The following is a 27,846-nucleotide window of genomic DNA, read 5'->3' as shown; positions in this document are numbered from 1 at the left end:
GCCCCCGCCCCTCCGGCCCGCCCGCAGCCCCGGGGCCGGCGGAGGCGCCTGCGCGCTGCGGCCGCTCGGTGCCGGCCCCGCTGGCGCCGCCCGCAGCTCCCGCGGCTCCTCTGCCTATTTTAGTCACAGCCGCGGCTCCGTGCCCGCCGCGGGACGCGGGGCCGGCAGCGACGAGCGGCAGCCCCGGGCCGTCGGGAAACTTTTCCGCGGGCGCGGGGCAGGTGAGGGGCGCTCCTCCCGTGCGCCGGCGGCACCGCGGATGGGGGGACGGCGGCGGGCGCCCGCATCCTCGGGTCCTGCAGCCCCGGGGCCCGGGGTCTCGCTCCATCGGCGGCGGCAGGAGGGGTGGGCGCCAGGCTCCGCCGTGGAGCTGCCCGGCCAGCGGGGAGAACGCGCGGTCCCGTCCCTGGTCTCTCGATCCCCTCGGTCGCTCTCCGTGTCCGGCTGCGGGCGCAGCAGGGACCGGGGTCTCCGCCTGTGCCCTGCCCGCGGGGAGGATGGACGGGTTACAGCTTTGAAAGTGGCCCTTTGGGGGAAAAGGGACCAGTTGCTCGATTATTTTCAAGTTTTTAAAATTATTTTCACGATTATTTTGCATAAATGGTGGGTTTGGCGTTCGCCCGTTGTGGGCTCAAAGGAAGCTTCGGAGCGCAGAGCGGGGCTGCGGGCGGGGGTTGCGGTTGTGCCCCTGGGCTCGGGCGCATCTGTGAGCGCTGCAGGCAGAGGGGAGAGCGAGCGCCAAGGCACTCACACCCTCGGGGCCGCTCAGCTCGGGAGAAGCGGGGCTGCTGTGCTGCGGCGGCGCAAGTTTTTATCACGGAGTGGATACTTTGTTGACTGTGCAGAATAACGTGTTGTTCAATTTTCTCTAGATTAAAGTGGCTAAAGAGAGTAACAAATTTCTGTAGTTACTGACGCATTTAATTGAATTGGACTTGCTGCAAGAGCGGATTGGAATACATCTTTTCTTACACCACTTTCCCATTAATTCCTACTTCATTGTAAAAGAGGAAATTGTAACTTAAACTGTAATTAACTCAGCTATACTACCTCTAGTAGTTTGTCTTTAGCTCGCAAAAGAATTATTGCCTAAATCCTCTATGCAGCTTCTGTGCTATAAGACCATAGAAAAGTTGTTAAAAGTTCTGCAGGTATAATTTAAAAAAAAAGTTGAGTAGTTGTTGTTTTTTTTTGTTTGTTTTTTGGTTTTTTAATTGCATTGACTGTAAAGTTATAGAAACATACTCAAGCAGAGACTTAATAAGCTCACTTGAATAATGTTGACCAGTAAAGCTGTGGGATATGAATAATCTCAATAGGTAATGCCTCGAGTGGGACATTCAGCACTGTCCCGTATCAGCTTAGCTGACCGGTTCTCATGCTTTACCATTTCTTGCTATGTCTGTCTTCTGTGAATGTTCTGTAGGTATCCATAAAATTCCCACATTTTTCAAAGTCATCTTTGTGACTGAATATTTGTGGACTAAACCTTTTGAAAATGCCTTTCAGAAGTTTGGTCTCTTGTACAAAGCTGTTGTTGAGTATAGCAAAATCCTGGAGCATGCTCATCTCATTTTTATTCCAAGAATTTGTATTTTCTGACCTAAGACCACCATGTATTACCTTAACTTTCTAACAAGTTCATGCACCAAAAAAAAAAAAAAAAAAAAAGGCTTTTTTGTGTCACCATACTAATTTCTGTTAGGTTCATTAATAAAGAGTCAGTGAGTTTTCCTGTTTTCCTTTTTTTTAATATCCTCTTTTTCCCCTCCTGTTTGAATAACAAATCGGCTTGAGTTCTCAATCATCTGAATCTTCAAATTCTTAGTTTGGCAATTCTAAATCCATATGATGGATATATACTGGATATTAAAAAATGCTCTTTTAATGATTTGTCTTATGCTCCATAAAGCTTTCATTTCAGTGGATGCTATTTTACCCCACCTTCCCAAAATTATTTGATGGTGTTGGTTGATTTTTTAACTCCTTATATTAATACATGTCTTTGCATTGAAGACTTAAGTGTATGACTAAATAGTCATGTGCTATATTAATCCTAAGTAGACATAATTAAAGTTTTAAAGGCCTGAATCTGTACTTAAAAAATTAATTTTTGACTTTCAGAGGTCACAGGAGGTAAAAAATTATAATTGCTTGTTCATTTGTGGAACTGCAGCCTTTTTCCTCATTCTTCAATATTATTTACTGTAACAGTAGATGCTAGGACTAAAGAATTGATCCAAAAATTACAGTTTTTTGACATTTTGGTTATTTGTCTTTCTGGTGTTACCTGTAGACAGACACTTTAGGTCACAGCTTGTAGCTCTGCCTGTCTGCCTTTTCTGTCGATCCTCAAGCGGTCTCCCTAGTTGAAATTCAGAGCCCACGTCAAAGTCTGTCCTTATGTCATTTTGCAGACAGCATCAATCTATTTCTGTCAGCTTTTAAATACCATCATGATAGAGAAGTTCTGGTTTCTGCTGTTTCCAGTATGTTAGGGGAGCTGTAATTATTGTTTGTGAGTAGTAAGTGAAGTATTCATATAAAGAGGTATTAATATAAAGACTTTGAGGTAGTAAAGACAAAGCTTATAAAAAACTGGAGGTGGGTAGATTTAGGTTCCTGGGTTCTAATTTAGGCAATCTAGTATGTAAGCCTGACCTTCAAAAGTGTCGAACATCCCCTTACAACTCTGGACGAATTAAATAGCTTGATCATCACTTGTTGGAGAAACTCCTTCCTGTTATTTTTCAGTTTATGGCTAGTGATTTGTTGCATCAGTGTCTGTGGAGAGGAAGGGGAGACTAGGCTGTGAGGAGAACGAGATGGTCAGGTGCTGTATATTTAATTTGGCTCATTGGGCTTCCAGTCTTCTAATATACGATGCTTTAGAGCCAAGTCTTAAGAATAAGGTAGCCTCTATTCCCACAGAGGAGCAATACAAAATTTTGCTATTAAAATTCAAGCATTTGGAAGGCTGATTTGATTTATGATCAGATGCAGCTGAAGCTACTTCTTGAAGCCTGTTTTGATGTTGAGTTGAAGGACTTAGGGTTGGTTCTACATCTGTATGTGAGTTTGATTGTCTGTACTTGTTTTATTGGCATTTTAAGTGGTGCTTTTACTGGCACATGACTGGGCAATGAAAGGCTGAATATAGGTATGATGATTTTTTGGAAAAATATCTAGAGATCCTGCTGCTCCAGTGTAGGGAGTTTATATTGTTTGAAAACAACAGGAGCACCGTGATGAGATGTGTGTAAGATGAGCACAGACATAGTTATCCAGTTAGCAATTCCCTTCTGTTCATGAGTGTGTTAAAATGCCAGTCCTGCAGCCTCACACAGGGCCAGGCTTTGGCTCCCTGTGTGAGTGGCTTTGTCAGGACAGTGAAGCTGCTCTAATGACTCTCTTGATAAACTCATGAAAGAGCTGAAAGAAAGTAGGAGTGTATTTGGATAGACCTGATGTTTGGTAACAGTTAAGCGCAGAGTTTGACACACACCCACATTTAAATTAATCTTTGTGAATAATTAAGGTAGAAATGAAAAGAGGAAAGCGATCTTTTAAGGAATAGGTGAATTGTATATTTTGGTAAAGGATTAGATAATTTTTTTTCCTTGAGAATCGTTTCAATCCAGATATGGATGCACTATGTCTGTGCTAGTGTTTGATCCTGTAGGATGCCTCTGCACATTCTGTGGCATACCTTAGCTGTGTCAGGCTCTGTGCATTGTAAGAGAGGGCTGAGGATTTGTTTCTTCCCACTGCTGTAAGAAGGGGTCTAAAACACTGATTAATTTTGAAAACTTTCCAGTTTGCTTACACCCTGTACACAGGTTGATTGGGAGAAAATAATAAAAGGAAGGGATGAAGCAACTGAAATTTACTTCACAGCCCAAGAAGCACTCTCAATTAACAGAGATGTTTCAGAGTATATTCAAGTCTGCAGGAAATAGTGCATTAACTGTGACTCAAAATTTTCTCCTGAGCAGATGAGTTACATGGCAGTTAGCAATGACACACATCAGGGATGTGCACTGTCTCTACAGAATTTAATTGAATGCAAATCCCACCACATTGTATGTTACGGAGCTTGCTTGCTCATTGATGATGTGCATATATTTCATTAACAAGACTCAAGCCCACCTCCCTCTAATTTCTACTGCTGTGGCAGTGAGAGACCATACATGCCTTGCTGGAAGCAGGGTTCTCCTGTGTTTGACAGCAGACATATCTAGGACCAGTTGTGTTCCTTCAGCTGGAATCTGCTCTGGGTTGAGAGATCTTCTGGAGAGCTTGTAACACTAACTGCATTTCTTAGAGAGACTAGCTTTTAATATTCCAAAGATAGTGTCTTGTAATCTTCCAGTTTCTCCCTGTAGATTGTTTTTAATAGTAATTTTTTATTTTGTATTGGGATTTGCCCACAGATTTTTTTTTCCGTTTAATTGATGCAAAAGGTATATATGTTATATTTATTACTACAACAACAAAAAAATCCCATGTGTTAAGATTAGATTAGAAATAATATTTAGCTGTCTCATTTTCTCCAGCAGTTCCACACACAGACAACGGTCTTGCAAGCTTGTTCAAACTGTGTGTAGATCAAGTGATTTCCCTAAAAGACTGGCAGCAGACTTAGCAGCCTCTTTGGTTTGGTAGCTATGATTTAGGTGAAAGAGATGGCAAAGCACTGCTGAACTGTAGATCTAGTTTACCCTTTTAAAGCATTTTTTTCCCCATTAATAATAATGGGAAGTATATATTGGGAAGAGAGAAAATAGGTGTAAAATCCATGTGTATGTCTACTATGTTTCGGTTTAATGCATAGTGAACTTTTTTCCTCTCCTTGCAGAAGTCTCCAAGATGAATACTACAGCAATGAGCCCACTCGCTGTTACTCCACTAGGTTTTGGTCCAGACTTAAAAAATGCCACCCTTGATCCTCTCAATGAGACTGCATGTGAAAACTGGAAAGAGATTCATCATCTTGTTTTCCACGTGGCAAACATTTGTTTTGCAGTCGGACTGGTAATTCCAACTACTTTGAATCTTCATATGATTCTTCTGCGAGGCCTGCTCACCATAGGTAGGAGGATTATTCTGGAGAAAGAAATATGACAGAAATGTCTGGGTTTGACCATTATGGAGCTGGTCCCTGCACCTTATGGCAAAATTACCACCTCTATTGATGGCTGTTGTGCTCTGATGAAGCTGGTTTTGGTCTAAGACAGGATTTGTTTTGACCCTGACACACCTTTTCTAGAAAGATTATATAACCCTCTAGGCTCTTAAAACTTCCCAGAACTGTAACTTGCAATTTCAAACCTATGAAGATGTCAGCTTGAAAACAAGCGGACATAATTTATGTCAGATGTAACTGGATGTTTGAAATTCACTTACCTCAAACCAGTTATGTCTGATCATTAAGACCTTTATTTTATATTTCAAGTAAGTACTGGGACTGTGTATTGGCAGGTGCTCTGCCTTAGTGTGTCTGAGGTAGGTGAGGTCTTCCTTGAGAAGCTTGCTGTGAGCCCATGTGTTCTTTTAGTGTGGGTTCAAACATGTGCACCAGCATCATTTTTGTTGCTGATTTGAAAGTGCAGCCTTTCGATAGGGAGTGTATTCTGTGTTCTGATATCAGTCATATTTCTCCTACCACTGTAGGAATCTTGTGACACCAGAATCTGACTTGAGAGGAAAACCTAAATTTGGCATGCCTGGGACTGAGCAAATGTGGTTCAATTTGTAACATTGCAGTCCCACAGCTATTTCAAAGTCTCTGTACCTTGTGTGGGACAAGATCCTTGTGATTGAAGAAGGAATAGTGACTCATTGCAGTTTAAGAAAGATAAATCCAATCCAACAAGAGCATGCTTAAGTATTTTTAAGTGAGTGCTTCTTGGCATAACAGGGTGGGTCAGTTTTATGATAGAAGTGTTTTGAATTTACAATGATCTTGCATTTTCTATTTTATAATTATTATAGGGTAACATCTTAAAACAGACTGCACTGGTGACCAAGGGTCTGAACATTGCAAGACCTTTTATCTTGGCTTTAAAAGCAAAAGGAGCGCTGCACTTGCTGAGCCTGCCACTTTGATCTGTAGATCTTGTAGTATTTAGAGCAGATATGGAATCAGAGTTTGCAAGCTGAGGTGGTAGCAGGAAGCAGGTTTACTTGGTAGGTAGAATGAGTAATGAGGCCTGGTTCCTAGGGACCTGTTCCCTTTGCTTTGACTCTGCCCCACCTCTGTGCTGCTCTGCAATATTGCTGCTCTTCAGTATTTCCAGACATCCTATCCTCCTGTGCCTTGCAGTCTAATTAATAAGCAGATCAAGAGTCACTATATTTTGATTCTTCTGATTCTATATATAAGTGCTGCCTTATCAGTTAGCAGCCCAGACAGACTGGATAGTACTGAGTTCAATGTCATTTTCAGGGAGAAAGAGGGTAAGAACACTCATTTAGAACGGTCTCCTTTTTATCTTTGCATGAAACTTAAGGGAAAATATGTCTGTGACCTCTCCAGCCACCTCTGTTGGATGGTAGGCTCACAGTTATCTGGGAGAGACTCACTCATGCATAATCCATCACTTGATAAATATTGTCTTTGTAGGCTGAAAATGGAATCCCTAATCATACAGGATGTCTTATCTTTTAAAACAAGTATCATTACTCAAAGTAAGGCAACTAAAAAAAGAGTAAGCATTTGGAAATTTTGTCTTCAACGTTACACAGGAGAATTCAGGTTCCCGATGTGACCCTGTTGCATCAGCAATTACAGTTTCTTTTAATTTTCAAAAACATCTGCATATGACTTTAGGAAGTTTTTATGCAACTCCTCTTTGCTAATTCATTGTGAACATTCATTTATAGGCCTTTTAAAATTAATTTTAATTAATGCAACACAAGAAAAAAATTTGTAGAATATATTGTTTTTCAGTGTAATTATACTCAGTGGACATATTCTTGATGGTTTTCTAGGAATGTTTATTGGTTGGTGGAATTTAACTTCCTATTTTTTTTTTTTTTTATTTTTACAGGATGCGCATTGTTCATCATTTGGGCTACACTCTATCGTTGTGCCTTGGACATAATGATCTGGAATTTTGTGTTTTTAGTTGTCAACCTTTTACATTTCATATACCTAGTGTATAAAAGAAGACCGGTACGTATAACAGCTAAATTTCACAAGCAGCCTAGTAAGATGCAAGAAAAGGGAGTTTTGCCCATGTTTGCTGGGCAAACCAATGGATTAGTACTTGTTTTCAGCAGGATACTTTTATGTTTGGCCCAAAATCACACTCTGGACACACTCTGGAAGTGTGCAAAAACTGGTACCAAAAACAAAAGAGAAAACAAAACCTAGCTGGAAATAAGCTCTTCACCAAGTTGACACAGCCTGTGCAAGAAAGCAGCTAAGAAATTAGATATGTCTTCCTTTCCTGGTGAGGCAGCATGAAGCTTGACTTCTGTCTTGCCTAGGAAGTAGCTTAAAACTAACTAGACTGATCTGTTACTAGACAATTGTAGATGTGTAGTAAATATTTCCAGTTCAAATTGCTCTTGAAGAGTCATCGTACTACTTAAAGGGTAACTTCCTCTCTAGTTAGTATTACTAATGCTATTTTTTCAGCCTATTCGATCCATTTATGTCACCATCAAGATGCAGCCTATGATGAAACTGCTTTGTGTTTCTGCTAGTGAGCCATGGCCATGCTGTCCAGCACACACACAAAGTAGCAGCTGTGATAACAGAGAGCCAGTGAGGCCAGATTCTACCTACTCTGTAGGCACCCACAATTAAATACCCCATGCAAGTACTATGGTCTCTAATAGGGGACGAACTCGTGTTGCAGTCTTTTTGCTCAACCAATGTAGCATGTTCTGCTTTCCTTCAACCCACCTACCAATTAAGCCTTTTAATAAATCTTGAGGTTTCTGATCTTCTGTCAGATGGGACAGGAAGCGGCCAACGAAGCCAGAAATTATTGCAAAATGCAAGAGTGCACAGCTGATAGAAACCCATTTCCCTAGGAAACCAAGCCTTAAAACTTATTTGTATTTTAAAAATGAGTTGTGGCATCCTTAAACATAGGTAATGGTCCTTGGGCTTGTACCCATCCAACCCTTTCCAAAAATCTAAATAAAAGGTTACTGGAGAGTGAAAAAAGCATCCTGGGAGGATGATGTGCTGGTTTGGACTTGAGTAAAAAGACCAACCAAACAAAAAAACAAGCAAAAAAATCACCTTGCAATGTGTAAATCAATACTGAATGAAAAAAGAAAAATATTCTTTTGTAATTGCAGTTGTCTACTAAAAGGTATGTTGTCATAGGTTGGGGTATTTCGTGCATTATGGAATAGGTTTCATCCTATTGAAGAGTCAGCTATTTTCACGAAATCCTCTAGTAAATTTGTTAGAATTATTTGTAGGAGTTAGGTTAAGTGGTAGAAGTGATTGAAGTACTCTGTAGGTGGATATAAAAAGAAGGAATTGTATAAGAACATGAAACTCAACTGATAAACTCAGTCACCAAAGTTGGTAAAAAATTGCTTCTAAGAGAGGAAGGCCTGGAGTGCCTACTTTAACTTTGCTTTCTCTTTCTGTAGCCCTTTCCCACTGGCAGTGTAACCACAGCAGAACTGAGGTGCTTGGCACTCCCATAAACTCTGCACTGCTCACACTCTGGCAGGCAACAACAGCATATAAAAAGAGGCTAAAGGTTAAATTGCATCTGTCTACAACAAGTTGATAAATTGAGTACATGTGTTAAAAAAGGAAGAGGCTCTATCTACAGCAGAGTTCCTCCAGTATGGAGCACAGATTCACCCAAAGGTTACCATCAACAGGGCTATGTGACCTGTGCAACTTAAAAAGCTTAGCCAAAAATTAGATCTGCTAGACTAGCCAGGTAGTGCTGGTTTTTTGTATATTAAGATTTAATTTCAGTAGTCTTCTTTCCATTAAGAAATTACAGTATTTATGAACATTGCATGGAAAATATTATGCTATTTAATTGCTGTAATACATAATAATTTCAGTAATTATTAAAAAATATATGAATCTTTGTTACAAACTAAGATCAACAAGCATACTCAAAGTGATGCCTGATAGTCATGTCTTTTTAGCTGTCTAACATGTTTATTATGAACCCAAAGGCTGTTTTAACTGTTTTTCCTAAAGGAAGATAAAGAAGAGGGGAAAAGAATTAAAACTCTTAGGAACTAATTTTTGAATGATATTTTCTCTCTGCAGCTATTGTATTGCCCATCTCAATCAGTTTTGGTCATTCTCACAAAAGATCTTTCCAAGGAAAGAAAGGAATGGCAGAATAATTACAAGTTAGTCGTATTACAAAATGAATAATTGATATGTTCAGTTGCTAAATATTTATTTTATTAAATGGAGGATGCAAAATCACAGTGAGTTTCTTTTCTGACCAGAAGATTATTTCTGTGGTTTTGATTCCTTGGAGCTTTACAAATTTTGCTTTTTTAGTCTGAGTGGAAGCTGAGCCTAATCAGTGTCTGATTCGGAGTTCTGGCAGCATCCCAGAATATTTCAACCCCTGCTGAACAAAACATTACACCTACCCATATGGCTTGTTTGGAATATGACCTACAAGCATGACTGGAGGAGCAGTCAGCTGTGCTTGGGAAGGGGGAATAGTCTGTTACAAGGGAGCCCATCTAAAACACAGCTCCAGTCTGCAATCTGACCGGTCTTTAAGAAAGTGGCTACACCTGCTTTCTCCTCACAGTATTACACACCAGAGGAAGATCATGAAACATGAACCATGTGCTGGTTAAGGGATTGGATTAACACTCCAGGGCCAAAACTTGCCCTCGTGTCTGTGTGCATGGTTTTGGGCTCGGAAGTCTTGGGAGCCACTTAAATTCCTTTTTCAGATGAAATGTATTTCTTTAAGTTGCAGTGGTGATGTATTGAAAGAGGTGCAAATTAAATTGGTACAGCTGTTAAAAATGAAAGAGTTCCTGGAGAACATGTTGGTAAAACAAATAGTCATCTAGCTTTGTGGGTATATGGAATATGTTTTGAAATCAAACAGCTCAGGACAATCCTTAGCATAATACAATTTCTCTTGCAGGTTTCTTTTTAATCCTTGTTTTGTCTGTGTAGATGTCCTCTGAGGTATTAAAGATTGTGGCATAAGGAACATACAGGAAATTCTAAACCTGGATTCCATATGAATGTAGTTGCTGGTGGAATATATAACTAGTAATTGATTGTATGAAACCAGTGTAACTTTAGGTCAGGTGATGCACTGGACACAGTCAGTCCACGAGCCCTGATGTCGCACACCCACAAGAGCTGATGTCACATTTCTGATAGTCTTGGAATAATGTTGGTGACTGAGAGAAGTGCGTGAGGAATGGAGGAAGCAAATGCCACTCCTTTCCTCAAAAAGGGCAAGAAGGAGAACCCAGGGACCTGCAGCCTGGTCAGTCTCAACTTAATCTCTGAAAAGAAGGAATAGATAGTCCTGGAAACCACTTCTATGCACATGAAGCACAAGAAGGTAAACGGGAGTGATCAGCAAGGATTTACCAGGAGGAAGTCGTGCTTAGCCAGCCTGATAATAGATGGATGAGAAACTGATTGAATGGTTGCATCCAGAGGGTAATGGTCAAAGGTTCAGAGTCCTGATAGACATCAGTGACAAGTGATGTCCCTTTCAGGTCTGTATTGGAGCCAGTGCTACTTACTATCGTCGTTTATGACATAGACAAAGGGATTGAGTACACCGTCAACAAGTTTACAGGTGACACCAAACTGAGTTGTTTGACACACCTGAAGGCTGGGATACCATCCAGAGGGATCTGGACAGGCTTAAGAAGTGGGCCAATGGAAATCTCATGAAATGTGACATGACCAAGTGCAAGGTGCTGCATCTGGGTTAGGGCAACCCCCAGTATCAACACAGGCTGAGGGATGGACACATTGAGAGCAGCCCTGCTGAGGAGGACTTGGGGGTGGATGAGAGGCTGGACTTGACCCAGAAATGTGCACTCACAGCCACAGAAATCCAGTTGTATCCTGGGCTACATCCAAAGCAGTGTGGCCAGCAGGGTGAGGGAGGTGACTGCTCTGATGAGATCCCACTGGAGTGCTCTGGGATCCCAAGCACAGAGATGGAGCTGTGGGGAAAGGCTGGGAGAATTGTGGCCTTCCAGTACTTGAAGGGAGCCTACAAGAAGGATGGAGAGGGACATTTTACAAGGACATATAGTGACAGGACAAGGAGGAATGGCTTCAAACTGAGAGTAGGTTTAGATGAGATATTAGGAATAAATTCTTTACTGTGAGGGTGATGAGGCATTGGAACAGGTTGCCCATAGAAGCCGTAGATGCACAATCCCTAGAAGTATTCAAGGTCAGGTTGAAGCTCTGATGCTACCTGGTCTCATGGAAGGTGTCCCTGCCCAGGGCAGAGGGGCTGGAACCAGGTGATCTTTAAGGTCCTTTCTAACCCAAGCCATTCTGTGATAACCTGCTATGATGAAATGACTGACCCAATAGCTGAGAATGGTGACTGTCCTCTACCTTGATTTCAGTAGGGTTTTTAACACTGTCTCATGTAAAATCCTGATAGAGAATCTGTTTAAGTGTGGCCTGGATAAGGACACAGTGAGATGGATTGAAATCTGGCTGAATGGCTGGGCTGAGTGTAGTAATCAGAGGTAAGAAGTCCAGCTGGAGGTATGTACTACACAGACACTAGTGTGTGGTGTGTAACCTCAGGGCCAGTGCTAGTCCCAGTGCTGTTTGACATCTTCATTCATGATCTGAGTGGTGGGGAAGATGTGTACCCTGATGACACAAAACTGTGAGGAGTGGATGATAGGCCAGAAGGTTGGAAACCATCTGGAGGGGCCTCAGCAGGCTGGAGAAATGGGCCAACAGGAACCTCATGGAGTTCAACAGAAAGTGTGGAGTACTACACCAGGGGAGGAATAATCCTGTGCATCAGCACATGCCACAGACTGACCAGCTGGAAACCAGCTTTGTAGAAAAGGACCTGCAGGTCCTGGAGGAAGAGTTGAACATGAGTCAGAAACTTGCCTCTCTCTCTTACTTTCTGCCATTTTTTCTTTGCTGCTTTTCCTTATTCTCTGTTCTGTGTTTTATTTTATTTTATTCATTATCTGAAACTTATTGTTCTAATTTGTCTTCCTCATGGCAAATATGCAGGCTTTATTCAAGCTGCCTCTGCTTTCAGGAAGGCTGTAATATTGTCTTGTCCCCTGCTTCCTTCATTCAGGGAAGATTTCCAGGCTTGGGATTTCAGCCAACATCCTTTCTCTCATTGCTGCTGCCTGCATTTGGGTGGGCTCTTAGATGTGGGATGTTCAGCTGGCAATGTTTTTGGGGGTTTTTTTCCCTCCCTCATCACATGTGGTTTCAATATATTTGGTTTGTTTTTCAGGATTTGCTTTTCTGCTGCAAGTAAGCCAAGAAGATCAGGGATGAGAGAGGCTCCCAGGAGAGCCTGAGAGATAGCCAGAGTGACATGTGCGTGTGGTGTGAAAGACAACCTCATTTTTTTTCTCTGTATAATTCTTGCCCAAGTTCTATTCACTATTGCATCAACAGAAATCTCAGAAGGCTCCTTGTGTGTGATTTAATGTGCCACTTGGATGGAACAGCATTCTAAAGCACCAGTATGCCAGCCTGGCTAATTTTAGATAAGGTTTTGGTCACCCTGTCATAGGCAGTGTTTGTGGATAGACATCACATACTTACTACTTCTTTCCTTGCTTAAGCATAATAAAGCCAAAGATGTTCCTCAAGCTAAAGCATGTGTGCAGTCTTACCTGTTTTTAACTAATTCATCTGTGTTTATTGATGTCTCTTGTTTTCCCAATCTAGATCAAGATAGAGAAGGAGCTTAGCAGCCTCTACAAGAGGATGTTTGAACCTCTCCATGTGCCCCCAGAGCTCTTCCAAAGACTAACTGGACAATTCTGCAACATTCAGACTTTAAAGACAGGTCAAGCCTATGCAGCAGAAGATAAAACATCAGTTGATGAGAGGCTAAGCATCCTGCTGAAGGGGAAGTAGGTTCTATTAAAGCTTGGGGACAGTCTTACGCTTTGTGTGATAGTTGAATAAATTAGAAAATCATTGAGGTTGTAATTGTTTGTAGCATGTTATGGTCTATAGTCAAATAGTCTATACTTATAGACTCTTTTGTGACACCATTTTCAGATGATGGTGATATCTTTTATTGGGAGCACATTGTGTATCCACTTGCATGTGCAGCTGCATGGATTTTAGTGGGAATTATACTTGTGTAATACCAAAGTCAGTGTCTTGCAAAAAAATGCAAGAGGTTTGTTTGGATCTTAGATATCTCAGTCATCTTCTCAGTCCATTCTCAGGTTTTAAGGTTAAAAGATGTGGTGTGTGAGGGAAGGAAAAGTATCCCTCCGGTGGGCTTTAAAACAGCAGGCCTTTGGACTTGATTCATTGCACCTGTACATGCAAGTAGAGTGGGGCAGGTGCACTGCCCAGAGGCAGACAGAACCTGGGTGAGAATGGGTAAAATACATGCCCATGGCCAAGCTGTAATCTTGGAACTCATACTAAATTCTGGCCAAAATTTTAACCAGTTTCTGTTGGCAGCAACAGTGATGTCAGGCTTAATTGTTTTTTTACTCATTACCACAAAGCTACTTATCTAAGGGAAGCCTGACTCTGGTCTGGCTGTATAACACAACCTTTCTCATATTGAATAACAATGTTTTGTGGGTACATGCCATGTTTGTTAATTCTCTATTTATCTGGCAGCCTGTTCTGCTTGGAATCAGTGGAGGTTTAGGCAGAAAACAGGGTAGCTCTGGGAGTGATATTCCAGAAGATGAACATATTTTTTCCTGTTACCGGCTGCTTTGTCATTGTCAATAGTCCTACCCAAATTTAGATTAAATTAATCAGCCTCCATGATTTTAAAATGTTGTTTCATACATCTTTGTTTCCAGAATGAAGGTGTCTTATCGAGGGCATTTTCTACACAATATTTACCCCTGTGCCTTTATAGATTCTCCTGAATTTCGATCAACACAGATGAACCGGGGTGAGAAATTCCAGGTACATTTTGTTTTAAATGTCACTGCATATGGGCTGGTGAGACCACAAAAAAAAATAGAGGATAAATTTGATTAACAGTGAACTATTAGACTTGCATAATTTCGCTAGCCTTCTAGTACAGGTGTTTGAAAATGGACCATATCAAGAATAACTTTTAAAATTAAATGCTGTGAAGCAGTATTATGATGGTGTGCACTAAGCAGTCTGGCTTTTGCTATTCTGTTCTCTTTCACTGTTTCCAAGTTTATTTTGTGTTAAGAAATTGTTCAGGACAAATAATTGAAGAGGCAGTTTTGATGGAAAATGTGATGATATGAACAGGTCTCATCGCCAGTTAAAAAAAAAAAAAGTGGGGAAAATCATTATTGTAATAATGAAAGTCTAGAAGTTCAGGCACTAGTAATTAGAAATTGGTATTTATAAAGGTGTATTAATACCTCTGTCATTTTGCAATTTGTTAAAGAAACATAAGCTGAACATTATCTCAGAATAAAAATTTTCATATGGGGAACAATAAGGGTATATGTCTCTGGCAGTGTAATTATGCTGGTATATTAAATATATTTTATTATAGTTTGGGGGGATGGAATACTGTTAGGGAAGGTTTTTTTCTCCATAGAAATGGCTATTTTGCTACCTCTTACGTGATGTTCTTTAGCTAGGTATGTGTAATGACCAGACTGACTGACTGATGCATCCACACTGATACCGTGGCAGAAGGGGAGGGAGGCAGAGCGGTGCAGAATCTAAAATCAGTGATTGATGTCATATGTTCCAGTCAAACATTAGGCTTAGTGCCAGGGGGAGAGACTTGTCCAGATGCATTCATTTTGCAGCAGTGAGGCCTCCCACAGCCTGGCTGCCCTCTTGGCACAGCCCCTTTCTCTTGGAAACAACTGGATACGTATCAGTCCCTCTCAAGGGAAAAGGGTCATGCCTCAGCTTCTGCCTGCCTTAGAAGTTACTGTAATCTGGAGCAGTGTACATCCTTTACTCGTGGGTTCTGCTTGTTGCTGCCATGTAAATACCAACAGCCTTGCTGTTTCAAGAGCACACGGATTCAGTCTTAAGGACCCCATCTGCTGGCAGTGCTGGAGAATTCTTCCTCAGATTGTGGGCTTATATTACAGTCTTTGGAGTTAAAAATCCATGGATATATGACAGTTTTCCATTATTTCTAGGACCCAATAGGTTTTTAATTTTTTTTTTCAGGATATAATGTTATCTTGTAAAAGCAGAGAGCACCTGATTTTGATTTTTTCATAGATGCCTGACTTCCCCTTGCAAAACATGCCCCTGGGTATGACCAGTGTGGGTTTTGGTGCGTCATTGCCCTCTGCTGGCACAGGGGGATGAACCTGGCAGGTCCAGCCTCCCATGAGAGAGGGGGCAAGCTCCCCTGTAAATACCCATAACTGGGTTATCAATAACTGAGCAAACAGAGCCTTGGCTCAACTGCTACAAGGTAGTACTTGTGGGATCAGCAGGGCTGATGGTTATGAGAGGAAGATGGAAATATTTTTTTTTAATCACTAAAAACTTTTTGATTGAGACCCTTGGGTGACACCAGTTGTTCCTGTTTGGTGACAGTGATGTAAAATAAAACCAAGCTACATATAGGGCTATTGCAAGTACTGTTATCACTACAGGACTGCCTTCATATATAAATTTCCTCTTACATAAATGCCTTTACGCTTTGGGAACTCATGAGAGATTTTTCCTGTGTTATTGTCCCCTAGGTTTTCTGAAAAACAAACTGGCTACACATATTACTTAAAAACACAATGATAAAAAATAGCTGAGAATTTTTACATTTGTAAATATCACATTCATAACAAAGGGATACCAAAAAGCTTGATGGCTTTAAGAGTTATTTTAATTGGAGGCAAAAATAAAATGGTATCACTTATTTAAAAGCATGTTTAAATGTGCTCATCTTAAAACATTTTCAAATGTGCTAATTCTGAGCATGTAATTTTTTTCAGGTCACTATTATTGCAGATGATAACTGCAAGTTCCTGTGCTGGTCCAGGGAAAGGCTGACTTACTTTCTGGAGTCTGAGCCATTTCTTTATGAGATCTTTAAGTACCTTATTGGCAAAGATATTACAAATAAACTTTATTCATTGAATGACCCAACCTTAAATGACAAGGTAAGCAGCTTAAGTTTTGTTTGGGAATTTTCCTCCCACACACAAATGTGTTTTTACTTCAATTTTTAAATGCTCTTAAAGCACCTTATTTTAACCTGCTGCCACCAGCTGCTGAATGCACACTCATGGCCTTTGAGTGCCAAGGTGTGAGCCAGTGCCACATTTCTGCCAGAGCAATATTGGTTAAAGTTAACACAGTAATGTACAAGAAAGCTGAGTAACTGAGATTCAGAAGGGATCAGCTTGTGGAAATATTTCTAGCTAGCTATTAGACATGATGGCCAGTAGCTAAAAAGATGCTTCTCCCTGGGTATCCTTTCTCACTAACAAATGAGTGCCTTTGTAAAAAGAAGCTTCAGAGTTTTTTTCTTAAAAATTTTTCTTACCAGGGGCAAACAATTATGTCATACTGATTACTAGTAAGAATAATTTCAACATGTTTTTGAGGGTTGCAAATGCAAGAAAAAAAGTAATCATTATGTTGATATGATGCAGTTAGTGGAAGGAATCATGAAATACATGTAATTTTATTTATTTGTATTTTATATGTAAACCATTAAGTGGTCTAACTCGTTCTTTGCCTGTAGAGGGAGTGTTTTAGGTGTCCTGGTTAAGTGGTTTGGTGTACTCATGGATATATGAACCATCTTGGTTTACTTTCGTCTCCTTACTTATTCCTTATCATAACTTTGAAGAATTAAAAAATCCAACAAATTTTGCCCCTCCTTTGACTTAACATCTGCACACTTTAGCTTCACTGAGTCTTTGTTTTTAGTTGCAATAGTCACATAAATTTAAGATTATTGTAGCTGGTTGATTATAGTAAGTTTTGAAAATGTATGTTGTAAAAACTGAGTGAGCATTTGGGAAATTTGTAGTATCTTTTTATTCTTCCTAAAATAAAAATCCTGTTGCACGAGCTCTTCCTACATAACTTAGGATGAGAACTGTCAAAGAAATTCTTAATTTTCCCATTTCCAGCACTCTATGTTCATGTCACCTCTCACAAGCTTCACTGTCAAATATAAATATTATTGATGTCTTTAATGCCTTTTAACTGGTGTCAATCTCATCATAAAATGTCGTGGTTGACTTCTGTACATAGGGGACAATGGAAATAAACTGAGTATTGATTATCCATATTTGAGATGGTAGTAAGAAGGTAAAACTATCAAATAATTATTTGTTGGAAAACAGAAAAGTATGAATTTATTTTGTAAGAAAGCTTGTGATTTTTCTCCTACCTAAGGAGACTTTCACTAGTGTTGAGCAAATAGTCATTCCTTTTGGCATGAAATAGGATTCTAGTTCCTGACTTTTAAAATTCAGTAAAGTGGAGTTATCCATTATAGTCTTGTCATTGATTGCCACCTTTCACATATACCTAAAATAGCATTCTGACTTGCAGTAATACCTAACGAGGTACAATGTATGGCTTCGTATAAATGTTATAGTACAAAGGCTTCTCAGGAAGGCTACTCAAAGCAAAATGGAAGCTCCTCAGACCATTTGACAGGCAGAGGATAATGCTCACCTGATGCATTTAGTCTGCAGTAGAACCGAGAGCCAAATGGTCATCTACTGGGAAGGAATGACATTCACCACTTTTCTAATATGATGAAATAAAAAGCCAGGAAAATGAACATGTTTCTGTTAAGGTATAAATTGCCTCTATATATAGCATGCTGTTTTGTTTAGCAAGGAGGACCACGTTCATCATAAAGACTACATGTAATTGCAGAGCATCGTACTTAAATAATGAATTACCAGATAATAAACCCCAAGCTTTCTGTAAGAAAATACATGAAAATTTCAGTATGAAAGCAAATTGAAATTGAATAATTAATGTGCAGTTTCATACTTGTCAATGTTCCAATTCCAGTATATTACTGGCATTTTCTATTGTCATTTAAATTGATTTACACTGCATAGAATCTTCTCCTATAACAATTTTCTTGTATAATTGCAGCTGAGACCAGAGCATCTATTACAAGGGAAATAGTAACTTTCCATTTTTATTTTAATTTGCTTGATATCTTTTTAAAAACAATAATTGTTTTCTTTGTTAGGCTTCAAAGAAGATTGATCGACAGCCCAGCCTTTGCTCCCAGCTCTCTGTGATGCAGATGAGGAACAGTATGGCCAGTACCAGTGACAGCGAGGACGGCTTGCAGATGTTCCTTCGTGGGACTTCCTCTGCATCCTCTCTTCGTGAGTGCTCAGAATAGTTGGTGCCAGTTTTGAACACGGCTTGGGTTGACCATTAGAGACTACTGCAGAACTCCTGTTGCCCTCTGTGGGCTCCCTCCTCTGTGGGAGCAGACTGTAGCTTTTTGGGTGCTGCTGTACATCAGCTAAATGAAGGGACCTTACCACAGGGCAGTCATTAGCTGCATGAAGCTTTGTGTGCTAAATGAAGATACCTCATATACGTATTGGAAAAAGAGCCCAACATGTGTGGCAATAATCTTTGGCGTAAATATTTATGTTTAGACATAATATGGAATGTTTATAGTAATGGGGCAAAACTGAATGTACAGTGCCAGTCACAGTAGTATGTCCTTTGGTCTGTGACTGGTGCTTGTAGAAATTAAAAACCCAAACAAAACATTTCCCCTCAGCAACCTGGTGTTCTACTTTTCCTCCTGAGACAGTTTGTATTAGCAGGGTCTGGAGAAATGTGGTATATGTCAAATATTTTGATGTCACCTGGAAAATCTCCAAATATCCTCACAGGCTCTCCTCTCCAGTGCTTTGTATGACAGAAGTAGTAGAGAAGAGATGAAGTGAGAGAAGAAACCACATCTGACCATTTTGCTTCTATTCTTGTAATTTATTACTTTATGGAAACATTCTAAATTATTCTTTCTAGGCTTTTGCTGTCAGCTGTTTTTAGTTCACCTGAATCTAAATGTCAACATTAGCCTGAATTCTGAAAGCAGCCTTTGAATAAAAAAGCCACAGAGGATGCTAAATTTTTTCATTTGGCACAAGCTGTTAGTTTAACAGCATTTAAAAGGATCATACAGGATTATTTATTTTGATTTTGGCAATGTTACTTTTTAGTGATTAAAAGTCAAATATATGAGGAAAAAATCACTACCAGTTATTTGTTATGGTGAAAATCTCTGCTAAGAAGAGGAAATGTTTTCAAATATTTGCATTTTTCTGTTTAATTATCTGTTTTTCTTTGTGTTCCTCACAGTTCTCATCCAGGAACACCTTCAGACTTGGAGGGCCTATCTGGTTTTACTCCTTAACATTGGTGTAGTCTGCATGCCCAGATAGATAGAAGCAAAGGCCCTGCTAGTGCCTCCCCCTACTAGAACATCAAGGGTGACACCTGGGATATAGTTTGATGAAAAATCCAGTATTGTTTTCTTTTTCTCCTCCATTCCCTGCAAGGACATTCAGAATCACAGTACAGTTGAGGCAGTAAAGGACCTCTGGAGATCATCAGGTCCAAGCTCATGTCCAAAGCAAGATCAGCTACAGCAGGGCTATGTCCAGTCAAGCTTTGAATACTTCCAAGCTGGAAGATTTCACAGCCTCCCTGGGCAACATGCTCCAGGGACTTACCACCCTCACGGCGAAAAAATTTCCCTTATTGCAACTCATGCTTGCTTTCCTTCTTTCTTTAGTGCGTGCCTCTGAGAAGAGTCTGGCTCTCTCTTCTGTGTTGCCTTCTATTAGGTAGCAAAAGACAAGAGTCACATCCCCTGGGAGTCTTCTGTTCCTGAGACTGAACACACCCAGCTCTTGCAGCCTTTCCCTCACTGCTCCAGCCTCTGCCCATCCTGGTTGCACTCCTCTGCTCTCACTCCAGTATGTCCATGTCTTTCTTGTACAGGGAGGCACAAAACTGGACACAGCACTCCAGATCCTGCCTCACAAATGCCAGATGGAGGGGGTTAATCCCTTTCATTGACCTGCTGGCTATGCTCTTGCTTATATGGCTCAATATATGCTGCTAATGTGGCCCAGTGTATGAATGGCATTCTTCACTGCAGGGGCAGTCTGCTGACTCACATTCCATCTGTGTCCACCAGGACTCCCAGGTCTGTTTCTGCAGCGCTGCTTTCCAAGCAGCTGGGGCCTAGGCTGTAATGCTGTGTAGGTGTGTCATGTCCCAGGTGCAGGGATTTGCCTTTCATGAACTTCTCCTTTCTGTCAGTTCTTTTCTCTTGTTTCCAATGGGCTGTCCAGACTCACTGCCCTACTGTGTCAGCAGTTTCCCTCACTACCTGGCTCTTGTCTGTGAACTTGGCTGGACTGCATTCCATCCCATCAACCAGGTCATTCATATCTTGAATGTTATAGGCCTTGGCATTGGCCCTTGAGGACACTGCTGGTAACAAACTACCTGACAGCTGGATTTTGTACTGCTGTTCACCACCCTGTGAACTTGGCAGTACAGCAGATTTTCCACCTAAGCTGTAGTCCATCTATCCAGTCTGTTTTTTACCCATTTTTCTGGAAGGATTCAGTGGCAGCCTGTGGAGGGCTGTGCTACCGTCCTGGTAAACAACATCCACTGTACTCCATTCATCCACAGAGCCCATGATCTCACCACCAAAGGTGGAAGGTGGTCAGATGCAATCAGCATCCGTGATGGCTTTCCCAGCCACCCTCCCATCCCCCGTGTGCTTGGACATGGCTTCCAGGAAGACTGGCTCCATAATCTTTCTGGGAAATGAATTTAGACTGATAGGTCAGTAGTTACCTGGGTGTTCCATCTTGCCTTTCATTAAAATGGCTGTCATGTTGGCATTTTCATTTATCTCCCCTGACTGCAGTCATCTTTCCAAGCTGATAGAGAGGGGCCTTGTGATTTTATCAGCCAATGCTTGGCACCCTTGGATGCAACCCATGTGGTTTCCACAATCTTGTGTTCATCCTGTCAACTTAGTTGTTCCTAACTCAGTCCAGTTTTCCTGTCAGTCAAGCATCACTCAGTCTCTAGCAGTGGATGCAGAGCCCTAGCAGGCCTCAGGACAAACCTCTAAAGCAAAAAAAAACCCCAAAACAAAAAAGTTATATAATATCTCAGACTTTTTCATGTCCCTGTGTCCTGTGCTGTGTCCTGAGCTGTGGTCTTGCAGTTTCCCTGGTCTTTCTTTTGTTGCTGATTTATTTGTAGATGCCTTTCTTGTTGCCTTTCACTAGATCCAGGTCTAGCTGAGCTTTGGCTTCCCTCATTTCATCATCGCATGCTTGGGCCATGGTTCTGTATTTTTTCCAAGGAGCTCATCCCCACTTACACTGTGTGTGTGTGTTTGAGATCTCTCAGAACTTTCCTGTTCATCTATGCCAGCCTTTTGCTGTGCTTGCTCAACTTTCTGTACACTGGAATGGACTGTCCTTGTGTTTTGAGGAAGGTGCCCTCGAAGATCAACCATCTGTCCTTGGGTCCCTTTGCAGCCCACGTCCTATAGGTTCCTGCCAAGTAAAACCCCGAGCAAGCCACAGTCCCCTGTCCTGTAAGGTTGTAATTCCACTATTTGTCTTGCACACTGGTCAGTATCTTAAACTCCACCAGTTCCTGGACGCTGCAGCCAAGATTACCAGCAGCCTTCAGCTCCCTGATGAGTTCTTCCTTGTTCATCAGTGACAGGTCCAGCAGAGCGCCTTCCCTAGTTGACTCATCGATCACTTGTGTGAAGAAATGGTCTGCTGCGTTCCAGAAATCTCCTGGACTGCCTGCTCCCAGCCCTGTTGCCTTTCCACCAAATACTGGGGTGGTTAAAATTCCCCACGACTACCAAGGCCTGTGATCCAGTTGTTGAAAGAAGGCTTCCTTCTACTTGGTCTTCTTGAATCTGCTCTTCCTGTAGCAGATTCCTGCCATGAAGTCTCCTGTGTTGGTCTGTTCTCTGATCTTTACCTTTAAACTCTCAAGTGGCTTTTTACCTGTTCCATGCACAACAAAGTTCCATGAAATTGAAGCCACTCCTTTGCATAGAGAGCCTTTGGTTGAATTTGCACGCTCAGATAGAAATTGTAAAACAAATGTGTTTGTGTGATTAGTTAGAATTAAAATGTCTCTTCCAGGCTTAACAGCAAAACTCTTACACCAGTATTTCAGCTTTGGGAGAAAGTAATTGAAGCACATGACAAGTTCAGTTGTAATTATGTAAATTCCCAAGATGCATTTGTGCTTAGCACATTCTTGATAAATACTCTTCGCTCTGTTGTACTTTTCCTTGGTTTGTGTACCTTTTTTTGGTATACAGGGTGTGCTTTCCCCAAGAGAGAGGAGTTTGTGTCTTTTATGTTCTGAAATTCCTTGGCCCAGCTGAGGCAGCAGCCTCCCAGGTCCAATACTTTCCCTTACTTTTGGGGAGACAGAGGGATTGCCCCTACACCAGTGCAACATACACTTTGGGAAATATTTTTATTTATTTCTTCTTTGCATTTTGATTATGAAATTTCTGACTGCTGTAAAAGGTTTGTTTATCTCCTTGAACTGTAATCCTTCATTCTTTGTTTTTGCCAAGATAGCTTGTTAGTTATTCCTGGGTACTGTCATTGTCAATGATGGGTTGCTACCAAGGTGAGCTCTGCTTAAAGATTTGTATTCAGTGTGGATCGTGGCCATGTATGCACTTCTTTTCAGATCACAGGGAAAACTGAACAAAAAAAATCTGCCATTTACATTGCCACTGCTGTGTTTTCAAAAATCTCCTGGGTGCTCTCAGTACAACGGTTGGGGTATTTTTTTGTCTGTTTTTTTAAGATTTAGTATAAGGCACATGCTGAGGCTTACAGTCCCAGTGCTATTCCCTGGACCCTCCTTCTACAGTCATACATTTGTTTATTTAGAACAAGCAAACACAATCCAAAATCCTCAGAAGATTTTGTGAGAAACATATGGAAATGAAAAACTTACTTTTTTTTGTTTAGTTAGAATAAAAAATGAGTGAAAGGAACTTATCTGTACAGGAACTCTATGGGAATACTGTCTTGTCAGTGCTAGGCTATTGCTGTGTGGACAGAAGCCTCCTGTTACAAATGTAATATTTGACTACTACAATATAAATAAGTTTTCTTCTATTTTCCACATTTTTTGAAAAAATGAGCATTTGTATTTTTGTATAATCACAGCTTTTGAAATTATGCTTTTGTCAGTGCTATAAACAATAAGCTTTGGCTCTTTTTCTCAAGAAATTAATACTAAGCCTTTTTCAAAGTGTTTAGTAATAAAAGAGTTACAATTACTAATTAGTAGATCCCAAACTACAATTACTAACAAAAGTATGTTTTGAATTTAATTAACTAAGAAACCCAACTAACTGTTTGCTTTTATATTAAGGAAATAACCAACAAGAGTTCTATAATGCTTACGGAGTGAGTCGTTTGCAGCATGATGTTTTCTGTTGATAACATCACATTAACTCAGCAGGCATCCTCAAAAAGGTACTAAAGTGGGGTTTGTTTATCATGTGACACTTGTCCTTGACATCCATGGTCCATCTATATGTAATTCATGAGTAAGTGAAATAGATGTATCTCTTTTTCCAAAATTAGAATTAAGTAAAAGTAGTTCAAGCCTAGTTTCACCTGACTTTCAGTCCTTTAAATAGTATTTTGGTATTATTTTCTATTCTGTGATTCTATTGCTTGACAGCCATTCACATATTTACTAGAGATACAGTCTCTTTTTCTGTGGTGCTTGTTTAAGATAGCTCAGACTTTCTGGTCTATGTGTCTGTATTTGTTAACTTCTAAGCTGAGCAGGAGTGTAGAAAGGTTTTGGTTTGGTAATGCTTTGAGTGGTATAATCAAGTTATGTTCTCCCAGTTTGTGGCTCATAAAAGCAGGATTTGGTTTCACAGGAATTTTAATATGTATTTTGGTTTAGGCCTCAAGAAAGGGCAACAAAACGTAGTGAAAGGAAGGTCTGACTCAGTCACCTGAACATCCATCCAGCATTGGATAGTGGCATCAGTAGACAAAATTTGTACTTGGGGCAAATAAGAGCGTGTCTTTGAAACAAGCAGGCTGAGAGAATTAGACCTTATATTGGATCCTGTTGTACAAATTCATGGCTGCTTACTTCTGTTTTCTGGAGAGAGTTAAGTACTTTTAAACAGAAGAAAACCATTTTAAAAATAGCAATAAATTACACTGAAACACAAACCCCTTAAAAAAATAAGCTGGAACTGTAACTCAGCATTTTCAGGCACCCTTTCACCTTTGGTCTCCCAGCAAAGTCAATTTTATATCCAAATGTACCCACAGACTTTGGATGGGGCACGTTAGCCAGTTAATTGATTTAGTTATCCTTTGTTTAGGCCATAAAACACACCTGTGGGAAAGAAATGTTTAACAATTTTGGTATCTAAAAATGTGTTTGAGTAACCCTGTGTCATGGCAGTTTAAGTTGTTTTTGAATGTCAGAAGAAAATACTAATACATTTTTAACATAAAAAGTTCTAAAATGCCAATTCCAAACTGTCTTTGTGAATGTGACTTAAAAATGCAGTATTATCATAAGTTGCTGGTGTTGCCTGCAACTGTATTTTGTTCTGTGTGTAACACATACAGTGCAAATGAGTCTTTCCTCATAAGTGGGCTTCCTTAACACAGCATTTTACTGTATATCTGATAAACCTTTGTAAAAATAGGAGTGTGTTACGGCTATCAGTATTTTTTTCAAGAATACTTAAATTTTTAGCTTGTATGCAAACAGTCTGTTAGCAAGACCTTTATCTCTTGCTGTTTTCTTCTCAAATGCCTGCTGTTTTCTTCTCAGAATCTTTCATAATCTTTTTGGTCATCATGTATTAGCTGAGGTTTACAACCTCATACTGTTGTGGTGGTCTAACTCTAGAAGAGGGTACTGAGAGAAAAACACCTCCACATGGAGAGGCAATTTCAGACTGAACAATGGAAAATCGAATTGTTCAACTGATGTCAAAGCAGTTCTCTGGTCTGGCCCTCAAGCTGAAAATTTAACTGCAATAGAGGTAGTTTGCAGTGGTAACTTGTACAAAAACTCCATTTAATGTCTTGCCGGTAATAGCTGTGGCGTGAGCTCTGCTCTGGCAGACAAGTTGCTGCTTTTCTAAAAGGCAGTTTTGTTGCAGTGAAATCACTGTCAGTCGAAAGTTATGTGGCCTTTGCCTGTAAATCTTGTTTTCTCAGTGGTTGTTTATCTTGTATAAGTTTTACATTATCATACTGTATAAAACTTACGAAGATGTGTGAGAGAAGGTTTAGGTTGGATATTAGGATAAGGTTCTTCACCCAGAGGGTGGCTGGGCACTGGCACAGGCTCCCCAGGGAAGTGGTCACAGCACCAAGCCTGGCAGAGTTCAAGAGTGTTGTGTCTAAGTGTTTGGACAATGCTCTCAGGCATGTGGTGTGACTCTTGGCGTGTCCTGTGCAGGGCCAGTAGCTGGACTTGATCCTGATGAGTCCCTTCCAACTCAGCATATTCTATGCCTTTATGCTTTAAAGGCAGTTGTGGCTTTGATCATGTGCCCACCTGAGGTTTGCTCAGTGCACTGAGGAACTTTCCCCACAGCCAGGCAAGTGTGCAGATGTACACACCTTCGTACTTGGGGCAGCCATTCATGTTGCTGTAATTGAATGGAGATGCGTCTGTGGGTGAGTGTAATGGTGAGAAAATGACCTCCAGGGAACAGGCAGTGGGCACCTTGTACAGTCAGGGTTTGCACTGAACTTAGGGAGAATGCTGTGTCTGTGGTTAGCAACAGGCACTGCTGGTTCATAGCAGCTTGGCTGTCCCGTGTCTAGAATTTCCTGGTGCCCGTGGCCAGATAACAAATAAACCTTCACTTAGAAAATCCTCTCATGAAGAAACTAGGGCAGGATCACCAGATTGTGTCCACTTTGTCACAAACAGGTGTATGTAGCAGGTGTATGCTGTTAAATTAACTGGTAGTTTCTTTGTAACTGTGACAGGCCCAGGCCGGACATCTCCGTACCTGAGGACTTCGGCAAAGATGAAGCCGATAGAAGAAAGCGTTGAAGATGATGTCTTTGAAGCACCGTCTGCTGATAAGCTTGAACTCCAGCGGCTGCCTTAAACAGTTGTGTCCTCAGGTGTATCAGAGCTTGCACAAAGCTCCAGAGCAAAAGGAAGGAGTTGAATTTGGGAGCAATCCGAAAGCTACACCCACCTCTCCATGTTTGAATTTACTGCAGCATATGCCAGTGGCTTCTAGATGGAAATGTCATGTTTTATTTTACTTCTAAATAAAATAAATAAAAACTTGTGTGGGTTTTTTGTTGCTTTTTTGGTTGCTTTATTTCTACTTTGCCTTTTGCCATTATAAATTTAGTATTATGTTGCTGACTAGCCTGAAATTTCTAGACTTACTTGGCGGAGAATATCTCCAGTTTAATTTACCTACGTTTCTTTGAAGTCTGTATCTTAGTGTTTTCAGTGGGAGATTTTGCAACTCTGTTTCCAAAGCCATGTTGCTGTTACCGACCATCATTGTTGTGACAGTCTCATGTGAAAAACACACACAATCTTCTGCCTCTAATTTTTTTTTTTTTTAGGTATTTGCCTCTAGTGTCTCCCAATCTCACCACTTGACTCTACAGTTGTAATAATGAATTCAATTTTAGTTTTTCCTGGCCAAAGATTTTAAATTTAATGTGGCCTTTTCAACCTTAATTTTTCTTCTTTAGGCAACTGTATTCTACTGAACTCCATGATTTTCCTTAGCCTTATTTATGGACTGACTGAGCTGTTCTGAATTAACCTTCCCCCAAAGTAACAAATGACACGATGTAGGAAATTCTGTTCAAACCCCCAAACTGGGTACCTGCAAGTTTAGTAAAGTACAGTCTCATAAAGGAGACATTCGGAAGCTTTTATAAGAGGCACTTGTATCAGTCCTGTTTGTGATATGTGGTGACGTACTTAGCTTTGACAACTCTTGAAAATCGTGGAACAAATAGTATATTTTAACTAAATATAACAGAAAATAGCTACTTTTCCATTTATTGAATTGCACAAAATTGATACATAGAATAACAGAAGTTTGGTGCCAATTCTCAAGCAAGATAATAATAACTATGTTAGTTTACCAAAAGTGATACATTTTACTACCTGAAACTGCATACCTGAAAATTTTTATAAAATCGATAGGAAATAAGATTACTTGATAAACACAGAAAATCAGCTGTAGCCCAGTGCTCAGGTGTCAGGTGTGCAGTGGCAGAGCTGGTGAACCCCTAGACCTCAATTAATGTAAAGAAACATGCTAGCCATGATCCACATGATGTTTCTACAGGCTGAACAACAGCTCCCTGGTTCTAGTCCATCATAGATATTTCAGTAAATGGCAAGTGTAGAAAAGGTTAATTCAACAACCAAAACTCTTTCAATAATATGAATGTATTTTAGATAACCCTTGTTTTGAAATAGTCATTTTGCAAACAAGCCCAATGTATTTAAATTCAAAAAATATAATTGTTGAACTGGTATGCAAATACTAAATGCCTTCTTTTTTTTTTCCTATACTATTTCCCTTCAAGAAATGAGGACAATTGAATTATAATCTCCTTATGGAAAATAGGCTACTTTAC

General features: G+C 40.4%; 1 protein-coding gene across 4 annotated transcripts; it reads left to right on the top strand.

Moving 5' to 3' along the window:
* Positions 1 to 79: 79 nt before the first annotated feature.
* On the top strand, positions 80 to 26,531 carry BVES (blood vessel epicardial substance). Of its 4 annotated transcripts, XM_032101349.1 has the most exons (9): positions 80 to 221; positions 4,859 to 5,092; positions 7,053 to 7,177; positions 12,905 to 13,092; positions 14,017 to 14,125; positions 16,111 to 16,278; positions 18,348 to 18,489; positions 23,591 to 23,694; positions 26,209 to 26,295. In XM_032101349.1, exons 2-8 carry the CDS (start codon positions 4,870 to 4,872, stop codon positions 23,656 to 23,658), a joined length of 1,023 nt encoding a protein of 340 aa, XP_031957240.1. In that variant the 5' UTR covers positions 80 to 221; positions 4,859 to 4,869; the 3' UTR covers positions 23,659 to 23,694; positions 26,209 to 26,295. The 4 variants fall into 4 exon arrangements, with proteins under 4 accessions (XP_031957240.1, XP_031957239.1, XP_031957242.1 ...); XM_032101348.1 differs by lacking the exon at positions 23,591 to 23,694 and having other exon boundaries at positions 82 to 217; positions 26,209 to 26,531; XM_032101351.1 differs by lacking the exon at positions 23,591 to 23,694 and having other exon boundaries at positions 82 to 221; positions 26,209 to 26,531.
* The last annotated feature ends 1,315 nt before the right edge of the window (positions 26,532 to 27,846 follow it).

Source organism: Corvus moneduloides, chromosome 3, assembly GCF_009650955.1.
Source record: "Corvus moneduloides isolate bCorMon1 chromosome 3, bCorMon1.pri, whole genome shotgun sequence".
Lineage (NCBI taxonomy): Eukaryota > Metazoa > Chordata > Aves > Passeriformes > Corvidae > Corvus > Corvus moneduloides.
This window is presented reverse-complemented; position numbering and strand designations above follow the sequence as displayed.